Consider the following 23,317-nt stretch of genomic DNA (forward strand, 5'->3'; position numbering starts at 1 on the left):
GCTGATAAGCTTTCAGGGAGAAGTACTGCCCCCATCCCAACACCGCGGTTCTGCAGCCACAATCCCTGCAGCTTCATACTGAGGGATGCAGAGCAGATAACTGTGCCATCACATCCCTGCAGGGTTATGTGGGCGTCTCCTGAGCGAGCAGGAATTCTGTCCTTCGTGTTCACGTGGAGCTGTATCTGTGGGTTCAGGTTTGCATAAAGTTATTCATAGCTCTGAAGGAGAAGAGGAACTTTATAACCCTGAAGTTCCCCTATGCAGGGGACACCAACTCATCCTGGGAAATCCTGCAGGGTTCACGTTCAACCACTCCAGAACTCAACATTCAATTGCTGTGCTTCCAAGCTGAGCCTTTCCTCCCACCTCAAAACCAACAGACCTCTATCCTGAAGATGCAAACAGGTGTATTTTGTACCATGAATATAATTTACTAATTATAAACGGACTGCAGTACATGTTGCCTCATGACACAGACATTTTCTTGTCATTCTTTGGGGAAAAAACATAATAAAATACTTTATAGAAAATATTTTAAAAATAAAAAATTCACTTTCTGGTCCTTACAATTGTAAAATATTCAGTCCATTCAGCACAAGTTTGGTCTACTACAAGAACTTATGTAAATTACAGTACATTCACAAGTCACTGTTGTGGCAAGTCAGTAACACGAAAAGCAAACAAACCAAAACCAGAGCACCCTCAGCACGGGGGTCTTCCTCTCACGCCAGCCCAGCATCTTTGGCCATGCTGTAGAAAATCCCCTTTGATGCTATCAGGTTTGTAGGAGTATCAAATTCTGCGATGGTTCCGTTGTCCAGCACAAGAATCCTGTGCAGAACAAAGGGGGCAGAAGGTATCTCAGAGAAACTGCGAACATTTAATATCCATCTCTACTGCAAAGCAAACGACGCTCCCATCTTTCCCTGGACTTCGTTGTGCCCAATGATGTTCCCCCTGAACTGATGTTTGATTGAAAAAGGTACACAGAAAAAAAACGGTGACAGTGGTAGCTTTGTAACTGAGAATGCTGTACCACAAAGCTGAGGAGGGAAAAGCTCATGAATTATAGTAACAGCTTTCAAACTAATTAATACAGCACAAGTGGGCAGTATCTCTTGCACAGCTCTGGTTGATGGATATGAAATTTGTTTCTTATGTCAGCAGAAGCAAAATTAGGGCTGGATATCCTAGGCTTATCTCCAGAGCATCAGAGTGACTGGAGACAAAACATGCCCTCCAACTACCACTTCTCACATGCAGCACGCAGGCAAGCCCCCGCTGTCCACACACCACCAGGAGTCTTACCTTGTGTAATCCATAATGGTGTTCAGTCTGTGTGCTATTGTCAGCACCGTGCAGTCTTCAAACTGAGTCCTAATTGTCATCTGGATAAGATCATCCGTCTCGAGATCGATGGCTGCTGTTGCTTCATCTAGGATTAAGATCCTCGTCTTGCGGAGCAGCGCCCTTGCCAGACACACGAGCTGCCTCTGGCCAACACTGCAGGCAGAGAGGAGGCCATCGTTCCCAATCACTTGTCCTCAACAGATAAAGTAACCCAACCAAAACAACAAAAGGTATTTAGCAAACGGCCTGTCAGCCCTGGAGCAAAGAAATGCTCGCTGCAGCACTGCCTGGACAGAGCCACCAAACGTCCCCTTTCTGTCACTATGTCAAAAACCAGGGAAAGTAATATCACAGTGCTTCTGCCTCAGCTGTCAGCACACACAGTTGTAACATCACTGAGCACATGTGGGCTTACAAAAATAAACTCAAAGTTCTGAGGCTGTAAGAACTTTCTACCATCAAATAAAATAACTGAGCAGCCCACACTACCCCAGACACTGCCTTTGGGTGTCTCTGTGGGACAAGAAGTAGATGAGCATTCATCAGACACACCATCTGCTTACACTGTGCTCTTAGAAGCCAATACTGCACATCAAAGCATGATTTTTTATCATCTCATTTATGTCTTTCTTTGTGGCTCTTCTTAAATGACAAGCAACCATTGCTGATGTGTCACTTTAGGCAGAGGATCCTCACTCAGCACAACAGTTACACATGACCACAGCATTTCCCTCCCTGTCAAACCTAGCAAACGTTGAAGGGGCTGCCTGCTCCTGACAGTGTCATCCTGAACCTTCTTCCTATACCAGTAAGTCAGGAGTTTGATTTGGCAGAAATTGTTCCCAGCAGCAAAAGAGAATTGGATCCTTCCCAGAAGTGGCAGAACAGCGATTCAGTGTTTGAGCCTTGCTGGTTTTCTTGAAACAAAAGGGTGTCCACGTACCACTGGACACAACAAGCTACAGCATAAACCTGTTACTCACTGCTCGGGCTGAACGAAAGCTCAGAGTATGTTTCTAATCCAAACTTTCCTTACCTGAGGTTTTCTCCACCTTCTGAGCATTCAAATTCCAACATGGAGGGCTGGCTGCTGACAAACCTCTTCAAATGAGACAGTTCAAGAACTTTCCATATTTCTTCATCTGAATACTTATTAAATGGATCCAGGTTCATCCTCAGCGTTCCAGAAAAGAGAACAGGATCCTGGACAGAAAGCCACCTTTCATTAGACAAGTCCATTCGCTGTTTCAAGGTACAGATATTAGTATAAAAGGCTGTTGATAAGGGTCCATCACACTGAAGCTGAGCCACCTTCCAGTCCCACCCACCCTGAAAATACATTGCGTTATACACAGTGAAAACTCCAGTCTGGACTTTGAAGATCCTTTACCTCAATCTCTGTTTTATCACCCACCATCAGCTTGTGAGGTGGCAGGACTGGACCAGCCTTAACCATTACCTGTGCTTTGCTAAACCATGATATGTAGAAGCAGTACCTGAGGAATAATTGTCAGCCTCGAACGAAGGTCATGGAGGCCAATCTCTGAAATTCTCACACCATCAATTCTAATTTCCCCTTCTGCAGCTTCCAGGATCCTAAAGAGACAGAGGGTCATGGAAGACTTCCCTGCTCCAGTTCGGCCAACAATCCCAATCTACAACAAATTGGAGGATTAGCAATAAAGCATACAGTTAAAAACAGAAACCACTGCTAACAAAAGCAATCAAAATGTCAGGATTTCTCCCAGAACAAAAAAGAATGTAACCAGAAGCCATACATTTCCCAGACTAATTCTTCTGTCAATAGCACACACAGTCCACTGCTTTCAATTAAAGCACGAAGAAGAGAATCTCTCAGAACAATTTCCCAATTAAGGAAGCAAAGCTTATCATTTTCTTCCACGCTAAAAATTTCAACAGGCAAAGCCAGATTGTGGAAAAAGTTGGAATTCCTTCTGTCACTTGCAATCTCTGGTGCCTCCTACACGACAGATCGATGCCAGCCTAACTTGGAAAGTCCAGAAATCCCCACGCAGGCATTTCTATTGCTTCCTGCCTGGAGGATGCTGCCATGGCTGCTGGTGCTGGCCAGCTTGTGTCATCCCCACCAGTGGGCAACTGTGCATGAAGCCCTGAGCGGTGCTCCACGGCCGTCACTGGGGGCCCAAACAGAGCTGCAGGGCTGGTTACTCACCTTCTCCCCACCGTGCACTCGGAGGTTCAGATCCTTCAGCACAAGATCGAGGCCCTTCCTGTACCGCACTGAATAGTTCACAAACTCCAGCTCTCCCCTGGATGGCCAATCTGCTGGCGGCCTCTTATCCTCAATTACCCAGGGAGCCTGAGGGAAACAGAAACGCCTCAAAGGTTTAAAGAAGAGTAACTCAAACTCTGATGCAAACTAAGTCACATTTCCATTAACAAAACCGTAACAGTAGAGGAAAAACTCAGGCTACTATCCTGTTTGGTCACTGTTGAGAAGTTTGCAGGAAAAAAACCTCAGCATATAGAGTCAAATCCTAAACTAATATGAATTAACATTCTTTCCATTAACTGCAGTAGGACACTGCCTGTTTTGTGCCAACTCAAATGCCAGCTTACACGTATTGTGTATCTTGTTGGATTAGAAAAAGAAGCTAAGACATCAAACTCTTTATCTCCAGAAAGGCACACTGCAGCTTTCCTCAGATCCTCCATTTCCCAGTTCTTAGGCTCCCATGTATGCAGGGCTAACAAAACCCAACAGGTCCGCAGAGCAGCAGGTTTCTCAGCACTGCTCCATCTGCCACCTATATGAGTATTTGGCAACAAAGGAAAGCAGTTGGATGATTTTTCTGGTTTAAGCAATGCAGTGTTACTGGAGACATTCTTCTCGTGGGAGAGGAGGTCTGATTAATCTGATTAAACATAAATACTATTGAAAATGTGCACATAGCCTGAAAACTGTAGCACAGCTGTGCTAGCAGCAGGATGGCAGCACCATCCATGCAGGTAGGACTCAGCATTGAGCACTTTGGACCCAGTGGGGGCAATATTCTGATGCAGAATCCACCTCTGTTGTGCTATAACCACTCACACTAGCAGAAAATGAGGTGCTAAGCACAGACTGCATAACAGCAGTACTGATTTGGAGCTGTAGTAGTATACATTACAGTTCTGAGAGTGACATTTGTTCAGGTTAAATGGTGACACTCTCAGGGCAGGAACTGTCTCTCAAGCATCTAAAGAAGGACCAGGTAAAGGCCATGCTGGGAAGTGAACATGCTTGACTTCCAGTAGCTGACCTCTGTTTCGGTTTCTGAATACTCCTTTATTCTTTCAACAGCCACAATGTTAGTTTCAAGATCAGAAGTAGTTCGGACCATCCAATTCAGAGACAGGGTCACCTGGAGAAAACAAGGAACAGAACAGTGCCCACAGAGGAACAGCATATTAATAACAACAGCAGATACTGCTGCTGAGACAAAGATTCACACCAGTGTTACACAATGAGTTTGTGCTGACATGAACACAGATCCTGGGACAAGAAGCCTACAGATAACAAGTGAAGTACTCTTTCTCACAGCATTAAGACAACTGGCTTTTGGTTTCAAGTCACGCCCCAAAGCCACGTGTCTCACTGGAGAAACAGGAACAGCATTCCCGCATACTCCTGCTACCTAAAAGGCCTCTGGCATGAATGAGACCTCTGCATCTGCTCAGCTGTCCCCAGCTCAGGCGAGTACAGCTCACCTTGCTATTTATGAATCCTGATGTTAGCTCAGTGCAGCAGGCATCACGTGGGACACATCGAGCCCACGCTGCTCAGAGGAGCTGCTCCCTTTGAGCTGATGGCCTGCTCACATTCAGCGCGGATCTCTACTGCTCAGACATGTCCCACAACTCATTTTTATTATTTTATTAATTCAGACTTTGGCAAGCACTTATTTACTGCTAATATACCAACAACGAACCCGTAACACGTACCTGTAACGCATAGGATACTGAAAGTCCTACCAAGCCAGCATTCAGGCTGTTTTTACCTATCACAGCAAAGAGTGCAGCAAAAAGGACAATGCAGTTCCCCACAAACTCCACTCGAATGCCCAGCCACCTGAAAGGCAGAGGACAGGAGGTGAAGGGCTGCTCAGGGCTGTCACGCACACACAAGACAATAAGTGGAAACGAGAAGCACTATTCCCCGACCTGTTTGATATGATGCCAGGGTAGTAACTTTTCTGATTTGCATCCACCTTCAGATCGCTGATGTCTATGAAGGACTGCTGTCTCCTGTAGGCTCTGATGACGCTGGTCCCCGAGATGGTTTCTGAGAAGTGTGAGTAGATGGGAGATCTGCTGACAGACTCCAAACGCTTCAGCTGCCGGGAGGTGGCCACATAGAACCGCTGCGTTTGGGGAGAAAATTGAAGGGCACGTCAAATACTCTCTTTTAATTAGCAGTGAAATAATTACTGGGTTATGGATATGAAGGAGATGCTTAATGATGCACTTCAAGCCTTCAACATATTCCCTGTAATTAGGAAATACTTCAAGCAAAGGCATCCTTGTTTCATTCCAAAACAGAATTTTGGGTAACTGCAATGTCTACATCCACGAAGTTGAGTTTATCCATATCCCTTTTACAGTTCAGTCAGCACAGCCCAACAAAACAAATGCATCTGTAGGAGAGCCATGTCCTAAGAAAAAGAACACGACTCTGAAACTCCACCATCAGTCTCTATTTACACACCATGAAATAAGCACCATTTGTTTGCTCAGAAGTCATTAACGTTGATGCTGTTTTCAACATTTTAACTCCTCTGCACCTTAAAAACACTGCAGCTCGATCTCTAGTGGCTATTACTGAAAAGCACAAAAGATGATGCCAACTTATGGCCTTTTGTGGGAGAATAAGTACACAGAAGTAAGGAAGTTACTTCGGGTAACTCATTTGCTCCCCACATTGGCTGCTTTTTCTAAAGAGAAGCACAAGCAACGGAACAACGGTCACTGCAACAGCACCCAGATCTTTTCCATTACCTGCACAAAGAAGTACAGAACGGCAAGTGGAACTATAACCACAGCGAAGAGCGGAGTGCTTGCTACAATCACTATCATCGTTGATAAGGAGGTGAACAGTGTTCCAAGGAACATGAGGATGGTCGGGGGGATGACCTCATCGATCACAAAGATGTCCTTTGAGAAGCGGTTGATGATCCGCCCGGTCGGAGTGGTGTCATAGAAGGACTGAGGCGTGTGGAATTTGTTCTCCAGCAGAGCCGCGTGAAGCGTCCGCGCCGCATTAATGCCTCCCATGGCCAGGGTGTACGAGGAGACGAGCACGATGAAGCCTTCCAAGTGAAGAGGAGATGTGCTAAGCAGCGAGCGTGCTGTGCCCGACGTGCAGCTCTGACTCTCAGGATGCTCGCTGCCTTTCTGTTTCACTGCTCTCCCACCAGCACCGCGCTCACAGGAACGTGTCCTGTAGGATTTCACCACGCCCTCCCCACAAGGCAGATGTACAGCCACAAAGCCCTCACCCCATAACTCCCCCCACAAGACCTTTCTGCCTTTTCTGCACCTATGTTTTCATGTACTCACACCAACTTAACTCTCCCAAACTCATACGTCACCCATTCAAACCCCTCTCAAGGCTTCACAACACAATTAAAAGTGGAGGGCTGAGCTCAACTTGCTGGTTCTAAGTTACCTTACTTTCCTTGCTTCTGTTGGCAACTTTGGGCCACTGGCAACTAGCCCCATGGCTATCCCACCTAAATCCTCCTTACTAAATGTGAAGACATCACGCTTTTATCTGGTCTCACCTTGCAAGAGGCCCAAGGCAGCGTAGACTCCGATTCGCATGGATGTGTTGTGCTGAGTCCCGTTTATCACTGGCTCGTTGGTCCAGTCACTGAGCCACACGTTGGCCCCAATAGAAGCAGCATTTTGACAGCAATATAGGAAACAGATAATTAAAGAGACGACAGGGCTGACGGCCTTCATGTACTGCCAGAACACCTTAAGCTTTACCTGCAAAATCACACACCAAAGCTGCTTTGTACAACTTGCAGCACCAGGAGTTCACACAAGAAAAAAAAAATCTTCACAGAGGGACTAAAAAGTTCAAAACTGCTCCAAATCTAACACAGCACAGGGAACAGCTCATCTGTGTGAGCCCCACGTCAGGGCAAAGACTTCATAAATAGGTCAGAAGCATCCCTGAAATAATCCCTTCCTCCACTCCAATGAACTGTAATGTACTAGTTTTGTGGGGTTTTAGTTTTTAAGACTGTGCCAGGAGTAGGGTAAGAGGCAGATTAATCAGCTGCAAAGGATGGATCCAGGAACGGGAGCCAGGGCTTCCAGGCAACAGCAGCAACTTGGCAGATATATGCAGTTCCAGACTACTTGAAGAGCCCAAGCAGGCCCTTCACATTCTGAATATGCCTTCATTTAAGTGTCTTCACTGCAACTTAAATGAGGTAACAAATGCTAATTCACCCCAGTAGGAACATAAACGGATAATGCTTGCAGCAAAAAGAAAAGATGCTCTCTCTAAGGCAGTGCAAAAAAGCAGAAAGTCGAGGAGACAGAGGCTCAGGACTCAACTCAGGCTTTAAAAAAAGTATAACAATTAAGAGATGGAGCATTGCTGATTGGGAACTCTGACAGCTAAAATAATCCACAGCAACAGCCAGTTAACTGTGTGTGCCACAGAGACAGTAAACAGAGCACAGTGAGTGGCAGGAAGCAGCTTTGACAAAACCACCCCACTCCTGCTCCATCCACTTCTTTCTGCCCCCTATTTTTGTATTCTCTTTTTCTCTTTCTCTTTTTCTTTCCTAATTGCACAGCCCTTGCCAGGTGCATACATCTCTGCCAAGAGCTCGATTTGAAGGACCAGTGGCCATGAGATTAATGCCTAAAACCTGCTGTCATAATTTACACAACGCGTTTAACAAAAATGGATCAAACTTAACAAAATAAAAAAGTTTTTTTTTTTTTCTTTCCAAAAAGGAAAAGAATGAAGAAAAAGGAAGAGAGGAAATCACACGATACCGTTCCCATTTCTGTGGTTTCTGCCTGAATAAGTTTCTCGTTAGGACTCCTTCTTGGCAGAGCCGGCTCAGCTGCTTTCTTTTCACCGACTCTTCGTTTCGTTGACATTTTGTTGGGACATTCTCCTCCCTCAGAAGATATTACACTAAGTTGCCTAGAGGAAACAGCAGAGCCATTAGGAGAAAAGGGGCACATCGTGGCCGCGCTGGGGTCAGAACAGGATGCAGCAGCTCGGATTTCTTCCCAGCTCTTCTGCTCAGTTCCCACTCACAGATACAGGTGATGTCTGTATGACCCCCATGGATGTACAGTAACCTTGTTCAGTAATGGCAGAAACACTGCTCCTAACAAAGGCCATGGCAGGAGACACTCATACAGTTACTAGAGCCCTCAGCACAAGCCAGGCTTTCCAAAGCTAACCCCAGAGCTCCTCTGCTTCCAGAGCTAGAGTAGCTGCACAATGTTCCAGGCAACTGCTATGAAAAAGTTGCTTCAGGAATTTGGTTCAATTCAGATTACAAAGAAGACTGCTGGAGTGGGTTTTTCATCTTCCTCGCATGTTCTTTCACGTTTACTTTCAAAAGTTTATTTTGGAGAGGAAACTACATCTCCAATTGCGTGACGTATTTGACTAACACTCTTCGGATGTGCTTTGCCCCAGATACAGATTATAAACTCAAGAAGCGTTGATGTTTACCTAAGGAATTGCTTGCGGACCTCATTTGTCACAGGTTCATTATCTGCCAGATCAGTGTGGATGCTGAGGGTGTCCTCAGCTAGCAGGACCTCCTCCTCTTCCATCACTGCAAGACAAGATTACATCTCACACTTTCTGCTAAGCAAAGCTAACGGCACAGAAACAGGCATCCAGACAAAGCAAGAGTAATGAAAGCCAACCCCACATCAGGAAAATCATAGTAAATCACCCCAGCATCACCCACAATGGCTCTGGTACTCTGCCTCACTTTTCTTAATTGAATTAGATATCTCGTGATGCAGATTGGCAACCAAATGCATTTACATCTCATTGTCTGAGTGCATCAGAAACACTAAGTGACAGCATCATTCACACACACAGCACTCCCTGGGCACGATCCTGGGACGGAGCCCAAGGTGGGGTCTCATGTCTGAAACTACTGCTATTGCTAGAAGATGTCACATGCTTTTCGTTCTGCCCATCTGGTGAGAGTTGCAATCAATTTTGAATTAAACTTCCTTGATAAAACACTTATCAGTAATATAGAACTGTCAATACACAATATTTTCAGTGAAGAAAGTAAGAACAAACGTCAGGATGTCACGAAGAAGCAATGGACACTTCACACAGAGATAGAAAGCACATTCTCAGTATTCTTATTTATACAGAGAAAGTATCTGCAATCTGGTTGACAGAGGAAAAGCAGTACTGTACTTGTTAGTTCATCCTCTTCAATGTTTTCATCGAGTGCATAATTTCGAAGGAATTCTGCAAAGGCCTGGTTTTGTTTCAGAAGCTCTTGGTAAGATCCCATTTCAGAGATTTTGCCATCTGCTAGGACAACTATGTGGTCTACCTGAGGCAGGAAACCAATGCCATGGGTCACCAGAATTCGAGTCTGGATGGGGAAAATGAGAGAAAAAACACCCACATTTCTCAGTTGTCACTGCTGAGACCAAATGCTGCAGTGCACTAGGGCTGCTCAACAACTCACAGGAGACCACATTTTTGAGACAGGGATGAATTATCATCTCAAGGGGAAATGCCAAGCGAAATAAAACTACACTTGGTAGTTGGTGCACTTGGAAAGGAGTAACATGAACTTACAACAGAGGGAAGTAAAACAACAGAATCATCACTCCCCTATTCCCCACGTGCTACGCTTCTTTGCACTCTTTCCCTCTTAAACGCTGAGACAGTCTGAGATGATAACAGGAGCAGAAGGGGCAGCAAAGGGGCTGCAAACTGCCAAAGACCTCTGTAAAATTAGTCAGCTGCTTCAAGCTCTGCACTGCACTGCTTCCGAGTAACAGCTCGCCTTACTGAGCTGAGAACCCTGACAAGTTCCTACAGATGCCTTGCTTTGGGCCATCCCAAAGAGCTTTTCACAAAAGAGAACATGTTTTTGCCTCTACCAGTCCTGTCTAGATCACATCCTTAAATGGAAACTCACTGCAGAATCTGTGCTGGGGAAAAAAGGTGTCCGCACTGCCAACCCATCCCAGAAACACAGGATGACTCAGTGCTGCAGTCCTGGTGAAACAACTCTCCGGTTACCCATTAGTGTTTCAACATTTGTGTGCACTCATCAGAGGATCTAAATGTCAGCTTACTTTTCCTTTAAGCACCCCATCTGGACCAATAACTTTGTCAAAGATGTGCTTTGCAACATGAGAGTCCACAGCAGAGAGAGGATCATCCAGCAGGTAAATGTCAGAGCTGCTGAACACGGCGCGAGCCAGGCTCACCCGCTGCCTCTGGCCACCTGACAGGTTGATGCCCTGAAGGGAAAGAGAGCAAATGTATCACACAACTCGGCTCAAACAACAGCTATGAGATTTTATGGCTCTCACACCATCAGGCACACGGATGCTAAATGAAACATGTGATGCTGAAGAGAATAACCCACTCAGAGTCAGAGACAGGAACAGAACGCCACTAAATCCGTTTGTTCACTGCCAAACTTCCACTCACCCAGCAATCTGGAGACAGAATACACCTCTTGCTTAGTAAGCTCCCGAAGAGAGTGGTAAAGTGTAAAACTAAAAAAGAGGACCATCTACAAGGGCATAAAATGCAAATGCTCAAACCCATGTTTTTTTCCCTACACAAGTATTCTGTCCAAACGCACATTTACAATAGGACTACAAACACAGTTTGCACATCTAGACATGCAAAATATGCAAACACGTGCTTGCGTTAGGAACAAGGCTGGGTCTGACAACCTTCCACAGAACTGCCTGCACGTTTCAGTGTTTTAACAGTGGTGCTATTGAAGGGACCAAATGGAACCAAGACCCAACTCTGCAGTGCCCTCCCTTTAGATGGATGTATCAGCAGCTCCAACAAAATATTACCTTCTCTCCTATCTCCGTGTGATCTCCTCCTGGTAGCACTTCCAGGTCAGTTTTTAAAGCACAGGCCTCCAGGATATTTTGGTATTTTTGCTCATTAGGAGCTTGGCCAAACAAAATGTTATCTTTCAGTGTGGCATTCTGGATCCAGGCTTGTTGAGGCACGTAAGCAACAGAACCCTACGATGAGGAAGGAGAAAGGAAACTTGGAATATACAAATAAGCAGCAGTTTGTGCTCAAAACTCTTACTGAGGTCTTCAGCATACACATATTGTTTGTGTTCAATATATATTCACATTATACATACTCGTGTGCTAATTGCTGGTCTGCAGTTGATTGAATCAGGAAAGTCATTTCATGTAAAACATAAGTAAACACACATGGGCAAAACACAAATAAAGACACAGACAAGCTGGCACAGGAGCGAACAGATTTCCATCTCCCTCCTGAAGTGCAACACAAGCAGTGGCAAGCATAGAAGTACATTTCCATTCCTCTCTTAAATGGCATTATAAACAACACCAACCTTGACAGCCACTTCTCCTTCCAGCTTTTCCATTTCACCCAGGAGAGCAGACACCAGAGACGACTTCCCACAGCCAACATGGCCAACAACAGCAACCAAAGCACCACTGGGGACCAGCAGGTTTATACTGTGGAGGAAACAGACTGGAAATTAATTAAACATTAGTTTACTGAAGACACGATGAGTCTTTAAACGGGCTGAAATGCACAGTGACAAATCAGCATGACCTCAACCTGAACAGATACAGGAAACACAGCTTGGTCACTGGTTCTCTCCTCCCTTTCTTGGGTCCAGCCAACTGTAATCAGAAATGCAGGAGTAAATGAAAACCCATTAATCTATTCTGTGGGCTGTTAAGCCAGAGTGATAGATAGCAAGCCTCCTGAGAACCTTTGGCACATCATGTCAGCCCATCAGCAAGTCAAACAGTGCTAAGAAGCATTTTGAAAGCAGCCTTCCAGGTTTTACTTTTTGTTTCAAAAAATAAGAGCAACTGTACTGAAGCAGTGGGCAAATACACCACACCTGAAAATGTTCTGTCTTACTCAATTATTTCCAATGCTGACAAGCAGGGTTCACAATGAATCTTCCCCAGTAAAAATCCTTTACTGTTTTCCCTACAAAGACCTTAAAAGTACTGCCTTAATTTCTGGTTCTGATGGGGAACTGCTCTGGAAATCACAGACACGCATATTTTCTTCACCATCACAATGTCTTTCATTAATGAAATCAACTCAGATTTCTGTTTGCAAAGATTCTGATGCAGAATCCTGATGCTTTTGCCAGTTCTCCAACAGGCAGCAGGTGTTCAGCACACTGCTGGAGGTTTCTAGTTCGCTGTTACTAAAGGTATCAGAGCAAGAGAACTCCAAAGCACGATAACTTTTCTTCATTCCTACTTCCCTTTTGCTGAGTTTTGCCTTGCTGCTATTTTATGGAGTCACAGCTCAATGCTCAGGCCCAGGCAGACAGCAACTTGCACTGAAGCCAACACAGCTGCTCAACTCAAAGCAAATCCTTTGAATTTTAAACATCTTTTTCACAGGTTATCCATGTAACAAACCCAGCACAGCACTGGGAACCCCTTGGACAGGGAAGTATACGAATATTTATCAAGCCTCTGTGATTCTGATCAGACAACAAAGTGTAACACAGGGTAGTATATGCATCCAGGAAAATGTCTTTTGCATTCATTCAGAGAGGCAAAAGAGCAAAACGTATACCTCCACAGCCTGGAAATGCTGTGCATACCACTGCAGGGATGTGCCTGCTACAACAATCCTGAAGGAAGAACCACTGTTCATGTGCCCGTGAGCTAGAATTAAACCTAAACCCACACACATCAGAACCGCCTTCATAAGCCAACGGATTAATTTAATTTGTCCACTGCTTCAATCAGAAATAAAAGAATTACTTATTTAAGTAATCGAGCCAGCCTTCCTGTCCTTTAACAGACAGCCACCTCAGGCTAGTTCCTGTGCAGTCAGAGCTTCACAGCACTGTTCTATAATGCCTACATGCTACGAGGCATAAGGATTAGCTAGATGTTTTAAAGACAGATGAGATGCACCACGGGGTGTGCAGTAACAACCTTTTCCAGAAGTAAGCCTGCAGATATTACCAGACATCTTTCAAACAGACTTCCCAGGAGCCAGAAAAATACAAAGCAAGCAGATGTATCGCAATTGCATAAAGAAATCTTACTCTTTCAAGGACGGCTTAAGCTCCTTTCCCCAGCTGAACGTCGCATTTTTTACACTGATGGCATAGCCTGTATGACAAAAATGCAACAACAGAGAAGGCAGGCAAACTATTACACAGAACAGTGTGACCGAGAGATTGGGACGGAGGAATCTTTATTCACGGCTCTTTCACTATGCTGCAGTTCCCTTTTCTGCTGCCACGGGAAGCACAGCCTTGTGACTGCACTGGTCACAAGGCAGGAATGTTTATCAGGGCGAAAATAACTTATCTATAGCTTAAGCCATTGACACTGAGCTTACAGACCTACAGAGCAGAAAAATCATCCTGCTTCACTCTGTCCAGGTGAGGCTGGCCCCAACAGTTGCTGCTCAGAGCAGTTCCCAGAGTCTGTGCCATCATTAGCACAGATTTACTTGAGAAACCAATTGCAAGTCAGCAGGAGACCAACAGCACGCTGTTGACTTTGGTGACTCAGATGAAATTTGCCTTTATAAAGGTTTTTGCTTGCCACACTAACAAGTCACAGATCTGCAGGCTTTCTTCACCTCCCGGTGGAGCAATGAATAACAGTAAGCACACAGCAGCTGCACAGCATCCCTCCTCCCACAGCATCACACACCCAAAGCCCTCCAAACTGCAGTACCACCGAAGTGCATTACATGAGAAAACACAGGCTTTGAAGACAAGCCAGTTTGCTCATTGCTTCTGGGATACTGAGTTTGCAGCAGAACGGAACACAACCCCAACTGCTACTGCTCCTGAGTGTGCAGCGTGAAAGCTATGAGCATCTTCAGTGCTGTCAGCAACCATTACACGGCCCAACTACTCAGTGCCAAGCTCCAAACAATGGCAGTTACCAAAGTTTCCAGCTGCAGAGTCTAAATGACAAACACGGCCTCTTCAGAGAAGTTGTTTTTAAAATAAAATAAAAAAATCGTCATACTCTCTTTGCTTCTCTGGAAACTCAGCCCCAGACGAACACAGGAGGCTTGCTGCAGTAGCATAGTTTACAAACATACTGATCTCTTTACCTGGTGTGATCACTTTTCTCTCCACACAGTTTGGATCGAGCTCATCGTGACTCAGGAACTGCTGAATTCTCTTCAGGGATACACTGGTCTAAGAAAAGAAAGCAGCATTATTTTGTCATTCCCTTAACGGGGACTTAATGCTCTTACTGCTGGAGAGGGAAGCACACGGAGCGGCTTAAGCTCTCACTCCTGGGCGTCCTGAATGCTGACTCATTCTTTCCTTTCAAGCAGTCCTACACTGAAATTCAATTCTCAGCTCTAAGAGTGATTAGACCAAGCTAAATTCACCTGAGTGAAGCAAAATCTCTGTATGTGAAATGTCACACACACACAGGTTTACTCAAAAGTCTGGATTTCCAGCGTGGTGTAGTTCTGGTGAAAGGATATGAGAAAGAAAACCAGCTCAGGGGCAGACACGGGGCACTGCTGCATCCCAGAAAGTAAAGATGCCCACAGCTCTTCTGTTTGACACAGCTCACACCCTTACCTGTGCAAGGCTGCTAATGACTTGTGGAAGCATAGTCAGTGGAAACTTCAGGATGTTAAACAAGGAGAGCGAGACGAAAGCCTTCTCTGCATCCAGGGTGTTATTCTCATCCACCAAGACATAGACAGCAAACGTTGTCAGTGCTACCTGGAAGCCAGAAGGAGAACTCACTGCCAGATGTATGGGACACTGACACTGCAAGCAGCAGCCAAGCCCGACAGCCGTGTTTGAAATACAAGTATCAACACCAGCATCAGGAAAACCCTTCCTACTCGGCCTTTCCCACATGCTTATCACACAAACAAGCTGATACCAGTTATCAACAAGAAAAGGAACGCAGAATCAAGTCACTTGCTGATTTACTAATGCCACGTTCAGCTGAACCAGGGGATTTAGAAGGTGAACTGCAGAGCTGCAGTAAATACAAATGAGAAGTGTTTATCAGGCTGTGGTTTGGCTGCATTTCCAGCGCTGCCCAGTCATGTTCTCCCATTGTACACTGCATGCTAAGCAAACTAAACTGATTGATGGATAAGAAAGGCAGCACCAAGCCGTGTGTCAGTGCATGACAGGGACCGCGCCCGCGGCACTAGAGCCGTACACACTGCACTACAGGGAGAGCACACAGAGCTTAATGTGAGAGCCATGACCTGGAGACCCTCCAGAACATATCCACGGGGTCGGCCCTTTGATCTCCAGAAGCCCTGGGAGGAATACTTTTAACAAAGCACTCGTCTGGATGCTTCTGTTCATGCAAACCATACCTCTCCATGCAAAAAGGACCGTGGGGCAACCAAGTGGAAAACAGAAGAAGAGAAAACAGAGGAAAAATAGTCATTTCAGAATTGGTAAAGGTGTCATTCATGCTTTATTTTTTTACATTAAATCAATTAAAAAAATATTAGAACAGAGTACTGTAAGAAGAGAGGTAGAAATGAAATAAGACACAGTACTGATCAACATTACATTCCTTTGGTGAGGACTGCTATGTGTGAGTATCTGTGACGTTTCAAACTCTAGTTTCAATTTGCTATGGGAAATACTCTGCAGTGGTTGGAAGTTCTCCTGGGACAGCTGTCCTTGGTTTTGTTATGGTTTGCTGTGACACGCAAATTCGTGAAGCGTTCCATATTTTTTTTAACTCCCAATACACCACATGATGTTATGATGTGGAATATCAATAATACAACAAAAATCATAAAACCATAACAGGTTTCCAGCAGCAGGCTTTGCCAACAAATACTTTGATGCAAAAGGGCTCTACAGAACAAGGAACCCTGCTTCAAAGCATGCGAAAAACTATTTTTTTTTCCCCTAAAGTGTATTTATATTTCGTCCCTGGGTTCATGTGGCAAATAATGAACTTCACATTTCTCCTTCGAGGATGCTCGTGCAGCTCAGAAAGTCACACAGACACAGCTTACCAGGAACGGTGAGCTGATCCACGCAAAGTTGGACAAAGAGTTGAGATAGGCGGATTTCTTCAGCACTCGCAGCTCATTCTTTCTTATCTCCAACACCTTCTCTGAAAATGATGGCTCCCAAGCATACAGCTTCAGCACCTTGATGCCACCCAGAATCTCATTCATTAATTTAATACGGGAGTCTTTGTATCGCATTTGTTCCACCTAGATTGTTGGCAAACACAGGAGACAGCGTGTCACTGGGGTGACTGCATGGGAGCTTTGAACACATGGTCTCACAGCCATGACGGTCCCTGGCCGTTCCTAAAGAGGCTGTCAGAGGAAATCAAAGAAAGAAAACAGCCAGCCTGTTATCTGTAAGGTCATGAGCAAGTTCACATCTCCAGAGGAAGCAGGAATCAAAGAAAATGCTGAAAAAGATGAGTACCCACCTTCCAGGTTTCTACCCACCTTCACTGTTAGGAATTACATTTCTAAAACCACTTTTAAGAAAGATTCAGGCATTTCAGAAAGGCACTGCCCTACCTCTTCCTCTGATCTCCTCAGACCATTTCCTGATGTGCATCTCGTGGGATGCCTTGAAATCTGTGGCTACTCCTCGTTTATTTTTCTTCTATACGCTCGGACACAGTGCTTCATTCAGCTACTTCAGAAAAGTCAACCCCCTTCTCAGCAGGACAGACAAAATGAAAAACAGCGTTCACACGCAGCGAGGTACAGCGCTGAGCACGTTACCATGGGCAAAGGAATGCAACTGCTAACACATCCCCAGCCCAGGGATGTCATGCAGTCTGGATGCCTCCTTCAGGCATGTCATAATAGCACTTGTTACTGAGGTCGTGAGTACACGTTATCGTTTGTACTTGTTTTCCTGCTCTCACCCTGCTTACATCTGTGGATTGATTCTTTTTTAAGCTTCCTGGTCCCTGATAGGTGGCACAGCACTGCTGCTCCCTCCATTCGTGCAGCACAAAGCCAGAGGGCACTATGATATTGCTTTTCAGCCTTTCTTGACTACAGAAAACGAAGAGGGGAGGGAATAAAGGATATTTTTACCTCAAGGTAATAATGCAAATTTAGCTCAGCTCAGTAGCAATGAAAATCAAGAAACGAGCTGCCAGGCTTCAGCTCCCTCCCTAAAAGCAGCCATTCCCAGCTCCAAGAGCATTCACAGCCAGAGCTGCTAGCTGGAGGGACGTGGAGACAAAAACTTCTCACTAATCCCAGCAGCCGCTCCAGCAGCGTGAGTCACTGAGTCAATGCCACACCTTTAAATAGCATTCAGTTCACTATGGAAAAGCAGTGATATATACATCAGTGCAATCTTGTCAGAAAACTGGTGCAAATGACACCTCAGTAATGACCGTGACATTATCAATGCCTTCGCCTCTCACTGCACAGCCACCAAGTCAGACAATGCTCTCTCTGCTGATACCTTACCTGGAACGCCCTGGTTTTGATCGCCACTGCAGAGTTGAATGGGATAAGTAAAACCATCACAGCAACTCCAGCCAGCACAGAGGGCCCCAGAGCCTTGATTGGAAGAGAAAAGGTAAGTTGTACTGGAGCACTACATCCCCAGTGGGGAACATGCAAGAACCAGCAAGGTTATAGAAACAGAAACACATTGCCTTGCTGATGAGTATTTGAGATAGAGCAGCTCCTCCCAGCCAAGTGTTCTGCTCCACAGAACAACCACAGTGAGGAGACAGGACAACAAGACAAGCATCCACTCCGAGTCATGACTGTGCCAGCGCTGGTGATGGCAGCATGCTCTGTGACTTACCTGCCAAGGGGTTCCCAGTGGGAGCGGAAGCCTGAACTGATGCAGATACAGAGCTACTGAGTCAATACAGAAAGGGAACAAATAAGCTAAAGAGAAGGGATTTTTCCACTGACTTCTCTCTGACCTGGGGAACTGTAATTACTGAATTAGTGCTGGTCCCACACCGTGGATGGAAGTGCACAAAGCAGCAGAGCAGTGCCTCGTAAAGCTGCTGCAGTTTTATGGCTCTACAGAATAAATCCGTATGGTTATGTTGGTGCTACTGCTCTACACAGATAAATGGTAGGGAAATGCTTTAAGGATGAAAGCCAGGGTTGAAAATGAACATGGGATAAACAAGAAACTTCACTGAAGGAAAGGAAAAAAAAGTTCATTCCAACTACGATCTATTCATTTATTCCACGCTGGCTTCTTTCTATGGCATAACATAATCTTTGTATGTGATTTGTATTTCCTCCTTTTATTTATTAATAATTTCTCCCAGGCTCTCATTTGTATCAGCTACAGGAAACACTGTGATGAGTCCTCAGCAGCGCTACCAAAGCTCGTTAGAGACAATGGAAACATAAGGGAGGGATATCTTCTGCTTCTAATGCATTGTCTCGCCTGCCAGATGAACACAATCATTAAGAAACAAATTGATCTTGTGCAGCAGTACAGGTTATTATACCAAAACGAGGCAGCACAATCAGCATATTAAAAAGCAGGGGTGGGTCAAAGGATCAAAAAAAAAAAAAGATGCTTGCACATCATTTAGAACATTTGTGAAGGAAGGGGACAAGGCCTGTACCTGCCACAGGAAATACAACGCCAGGCATGTCTGGAGAGGTGCAGACCACAGCATGTTCAGGAACGTCACCAGATCCATGAAGCGCTGCGCATCCACCGACATCAAGTTGACAATCTCTCCAACAGTGGACGAGCGCTTTGCTGAGTTTGTGATGACTAAGGACTGGGAAACAAGAGACATCCTGTGGATGCGTGGTCTCGATACGTCCAAGGAAGCGTGGAGAAGAAATCCTCAAATACTGAAATATGACACTCCCCAACAAGAATACAATTCACACCAACATTAACTCTTCACCCCCAAAGAAGGTCTGAGGGCACGGCACTCCTCCACGTCCAGCGGTTTGTAGCACCCTGAAGAAAACCCAGCTGGATGGAATGAAGGCACAGCACGAACACTGCTCTCCTGGACTGCTTTCCTGAACTACCACTCATTACTGAGCTGTGCCTGGCGACTGAGCAGCACACCCACACCAAGCTGCTCATTCCCAGAAAGTTCTAGAAACTGTAATAGAGGTACTCTGAAAAACTCACCAAAAACAAACAAAGAAAACAAAATCACTTCTTTTATTTCCCAGGAGGCTACTCTTCCCCCGTATGCCTGTTCACCCAACATGTCTCACAGCTGAGGCCTCTTCCTTGGCTTTATGCTCAGTGTTCTGGTCCATGTAAAGCTTCCATTCTTACCTTTCGGTATATCACTCCAGTGATCCCAGTTCTCAGCCTCATCCCAGTAACAAAGCAGTACTGGAAATGCTGGTGAAGTATGAGGGTCTGCAGCACAGCACAGGTAAACATCAAAGCTGCAATCAAAAATCCCCACCAGGCTGGGGCATCCTTGTTCTTGATGAAGCTGATTAATACACTGTTTTTCAGAACATAAGGGAAAGAAAAGAGAAGAAAAAAAACATACAGCAAGTTTAATGGGACAAAACATAGCTTCTCTGGTCTGTGGCATCTTGCCACATCCTCTCTGTAGCCACAGAAAGTTAACAGCACTCAGAATGCAAGCTGAATTACAGCTCAGCCAACCAACATTGCAAAGACTGTAACACTGCAAAACTCGAGGCTCTGCCAGGGAGAAAAATCTGCCAATGAGCCTGCAGAAAATGAAATATGCCAAGGAAGTGCAGGCCTCCCCTGAGATCCAGGGATTGAACGCACAGCTCAGTGACTGCACTGTCAGCCCCACAGGGTTGGAGGTGAACAGCAGGACACAGCAGGGCAGGGCAGCACAGCAGGCAGCACCAGCATCCCAACAAACACCTCTGCCTGGAGTGCTTCCCCACAAAAAAAACTGCATTAGAAGACATTTTCCTGCATGGATGTGTACAAATTCTTCCTCAGAAATCACATCTGTGATACAGACTGCTGACCAGAGAGTAGAATTTTCAGAGTAAGAGAGGAACAGATTTGGTTCCATGGTTCAAATCACCAGCGAGTGGGAAACAACGCTTGAGGAACACAGAACCAATTTTTGTGCAACTTGCCAGACAGCCATGGCCTTTTCATTTTCTCTTACTGTGCAGCTTCCAAGGCTGCGGGAGACCAGAGCAGAAATTCCCCATGATATGTCTTGAGATATCACTGACAACATATCCAGGAATTTATGCAAATTGGAGAAATCCCCAGAATAGATTATATTTAAAGTGTTCCCAGAAGGAAGCCAGCTGCCTCCTCACTAGGGACATTGGAAGGAGACAGACTGCAAGCTATTAACACCACCATATTGGGCTGGACCTTCTTCTCAGCAAGTTTCTGGGTATACCACAACCACCCACAGAACAAGATGGTCTCAGAGCACAGCTCCACTCTGCCATTATTTCAGGAGACACTCATATAGGAGCAGGGCTCTCTCTTTCCCTGTTGTCCACAGCCACAGCCCCCATCCGAACTCTGCTCCTCTCTCATGCACTAACAGGACTGTGCACCTCTGCACAGATTTGGAAACAGCTGGTGGACAGAAAGCAACTGCTGTTCTCTGAGATGCTGATATTTCCACTGCTCTGCTCTTCTCAGATGATGATCATCTGGAGATGTTCTCACCTCGAGACTGACACTAACAGAGAAGAACGTGGGGATCATGTAGACTGTTATCAGTCAAGCTGAATGACAGAGCTCCTGGAGGAGGGAAGTACAGATGTTTCTCATACAGGGAGAAATTGAAGACGTATAATTTTTGACAGTATTTTTCTCCCTTTTTTCTCCTTTTTTTATTTTATTTTATTTTGCACAAAATTTTACTGCATCTGTGTATTACATATTCTTATCACTCTGTATTACTAAGAATGCACAAACTCATCCAGGAGCTCCAAAATCTCTCCGAGATAATAGCAGCACACTCAAAGCATCGCATACTTGAGCACCACGCTTCATTTGTATTGTCACACCACAGCTGCACCACTACCAGCTCACGTGGGTGTCGGATGTACACAGACACCAGATTCAGCAAGCAGGGCTCTGCTTCCACTTCACAACTGATCTTCTAAACCTGGGAAGAAATTGCTTTGGACTGCTACGTGGCACAACAGGTAATTTGCAATCCAAAGCTGTCTATTGGAGATGGGTAATTTATGAACCTTTCATTTCAAAGAAACTTGCCCGATTTGCAGCTTGGTCCACGATAAGGAGCTCCTGTCTGAGGGCATTTCAGTGGGAGGGTGGGGGATCTTACACATGCAGCACAGCGAGGGAAACTAGTTATGCATTTCAAAAATAAACACTGCTTGCCAAAGCCTCCGTAGTGATTGCACATAGAAACGACTCTCACAGAAAACCAACCTTAGCAGCTGAGGGTTGACAAAAGAAAGTAGGTCTTGTATCAGCTTGAAGAAGGAACCGATTAAGAAGTACGGCCCAAAGGTCCTCAACAAAGCTCTGAGGAAGGAAGGCTTCCTATTGTGCTTCTTGTCCCTAATCAGAACTTCTGCTTCCTCTGGGCCATCACCAACATGGTTCAGTGCGTGGTTAGATTTCTTCCTGTATGTCACGTCTTCTTTCCTAGGAGAACAAACCAAACAGTCAGAGACAACCGACAGCGTGAACATCTCTGCCCTCTGCACGCAGCAGAAACATCTCACGTAAGCCAGTGAGAGCCAACTCTTCTGCAAAGACTTTGAGACTAACCTATGAAAAAGTCACTCCAAAGTGCTGCTCTGCAGGGCTCCATGTGAGCTTTCTAAAGCATCTCCTGGGTTCAGGTGCCTCACTTCTGTCACTTATCAATAAGGACTGAGTGCTCTGGAAAACGATTACACTACATATTGCTCTCAAAGAGCAGCCTAGCAGCTCCTCTATCAGAAAGTACCAAATCTCTGTTAATTCCCGAGGACCTCAAGAATAATCCCATGAACGGCAGCCAGGAAGTTTAAGTCAGAGTGGAACAACGAGAAGGAAATTAAGAGTCTGAGATGCTTAAGCCTTCTAAGAAGGGACAGATGGAAAAGAGACCCTAGAAACAGCGAAGGCTTATAAAAAGGCATTTGAAAAATTACTTGCAAACACTACCAAGTGTGGTTGGATTTATGATTCTTCCCAAAGAGCACACAGATTTTTTTGGAGCTACAGAGCCCAGTAATCCCAGCAGGCTGAGAGTGTTCAGAAGGATCCCTGTGGCTAACAGTCCACAGGCAGAAACTTGTTCACATCACTTCAAATGAAGAAGTGTGCAAGTCTCATTTGTTTGCAGCGAAGTCTGAGGGTGGGGTAGGGGAACCTAAACCAGGCAAAAAAAAATCTGTTTTCTTTTCCAGATGAGAACAAACAGCTTCATCTTAATTCCTCCAGATCAAACCTGGAGAGTTTATGAGCAAAGCTTGATTTTCTGGCAACCAAGCCATTAAACTCACTGAAGGAGAAAAAAATCTACTTGCCCCTGGCTTTGTACTGTTAAACATGTTTAAATCAGCCAGCTAACAGCAATGCAATAGTTCTCTTGCAGCAGAAATCCCACAGGAAACGCACTCCCAGTGCTCACTACGGGTAGCAAGGAGAGGTCAGCAGTGTGCCCGGTCGCACCCAGTTTTTTCTCAAAGCAAAAAGCATGTGCTTGGCTTCCACGATTTATAGCTCGCTAGGCAATACATGCTGACTATCCCATGGGAAGCACGGTAATATCAAGGCCCTCA

At 45.3% G+C, this 23,317-nt stretch overlaps 1 protein-coding gene across 1 annotated transcript in view; it reads right to left on the reverse strand.

The window, feature by feature from the left end:
- Positions 1-591: 591 nt before the first annotated feature.
- The window catches only part of ABCC3 (ATP binding cassette subfamily C member 3), a 41,108-nt gene continuing 18,382 nt past the window's right edge, over positions 592-23,317 (reverse strand). Inside the window, exons 8-31 of the mRNA XM_065735516.1 lie at positions 21,972-22,190; positions 19,878-20,055; positions 19,195-19,356; positions 18,059-18,151; positions 16,619-16,822; positions 15,195-15,341; positions 14,708-14,795; positions 13,677-13,743; positions 11,973-12,099; positions 11,449-11,625; positions 10,705-10,872; positions 9,806-9,989; positions 9,092-9,197; positions 8,395-8,548; positions 7,158-7,365; positions 6,373-6,683; positions 5,539-5,738; positions 5,320-5,446; positions 4,638-4,739; positions 3,548-3,694; positions 2,850-3,008; positions 2,390-2,556; positions 1,312-1,506; positions 592-834 (exon numbers count right to left, since the gene is read on the reverse strand). Coding sequence (XP_065591588.1) covers positions 726-834; positions 1,312-1,506; positions 2,390-2,556; positions 2,850-3,008; positions 3,548-3,694; positions 4,638-4,739; positions 5,320-5,446; positions 5,539-5,738; positions 6,373-6,683; positions 7,158-7,365; positions 8,395-8,548; positions 9,092-9,197; positions 9,806-9,989; positions 10,705-10,872; positions 11,449-11,625; positions 11,973-12,099; positions 13,677-13,743; positions 14,708-14,795; positions 15,195-15,341; positions 16,619-16,822; positions 18,059-18,151; positions 19,195-19,356; positions 19,878-20,055; positions 21,972-22,190 — 3,799 coding nt within the window. The 3' untranslated portion in view covers positions 592-725. The remainder of the gene's footprint in view (positions 835-1,311; positions 1,507-2,389; positions 2,557-2,849; positions 3,009-3,547; positions 3,695-4,637; positions 4,740-5,319; positions 5,447-5,538; positions 5,739-6,372; positions 6,684-7,157; positions 7,366-8,394; positions 8,549-9,091; positions 9,198-9,805; positions 9,990-10,704; positions 10,873-11,448; positions 11,626-11,972; positions 12,100-13,676; positions 13,744-14,707; positions 14,796-15,194; positions 15,342-16,618; positions 16,823-18,058; positions 18,152-19,194; positions 19,357-19,877; positions 20,056-21,971; positions 22,191-23,317) is intronic.

This window comes from Cyrtonyx montezumae, unplaced genomic scaffold (assembly GCF_038088225.1).
Source record: "Cyrtonyx montezumae isolate F1298 unplaced genomic scaffold, pur_monq_1.0 scaffold_19, whole genome shotgun sequence".
Taxonomy (NCBI): domain Eukaryota; kingdom Metazoa; phylum Chordata; class Aves; order Galliformes; family Odontophoridae; genus Cyrtonyx; species Cyrtonyx montezumae.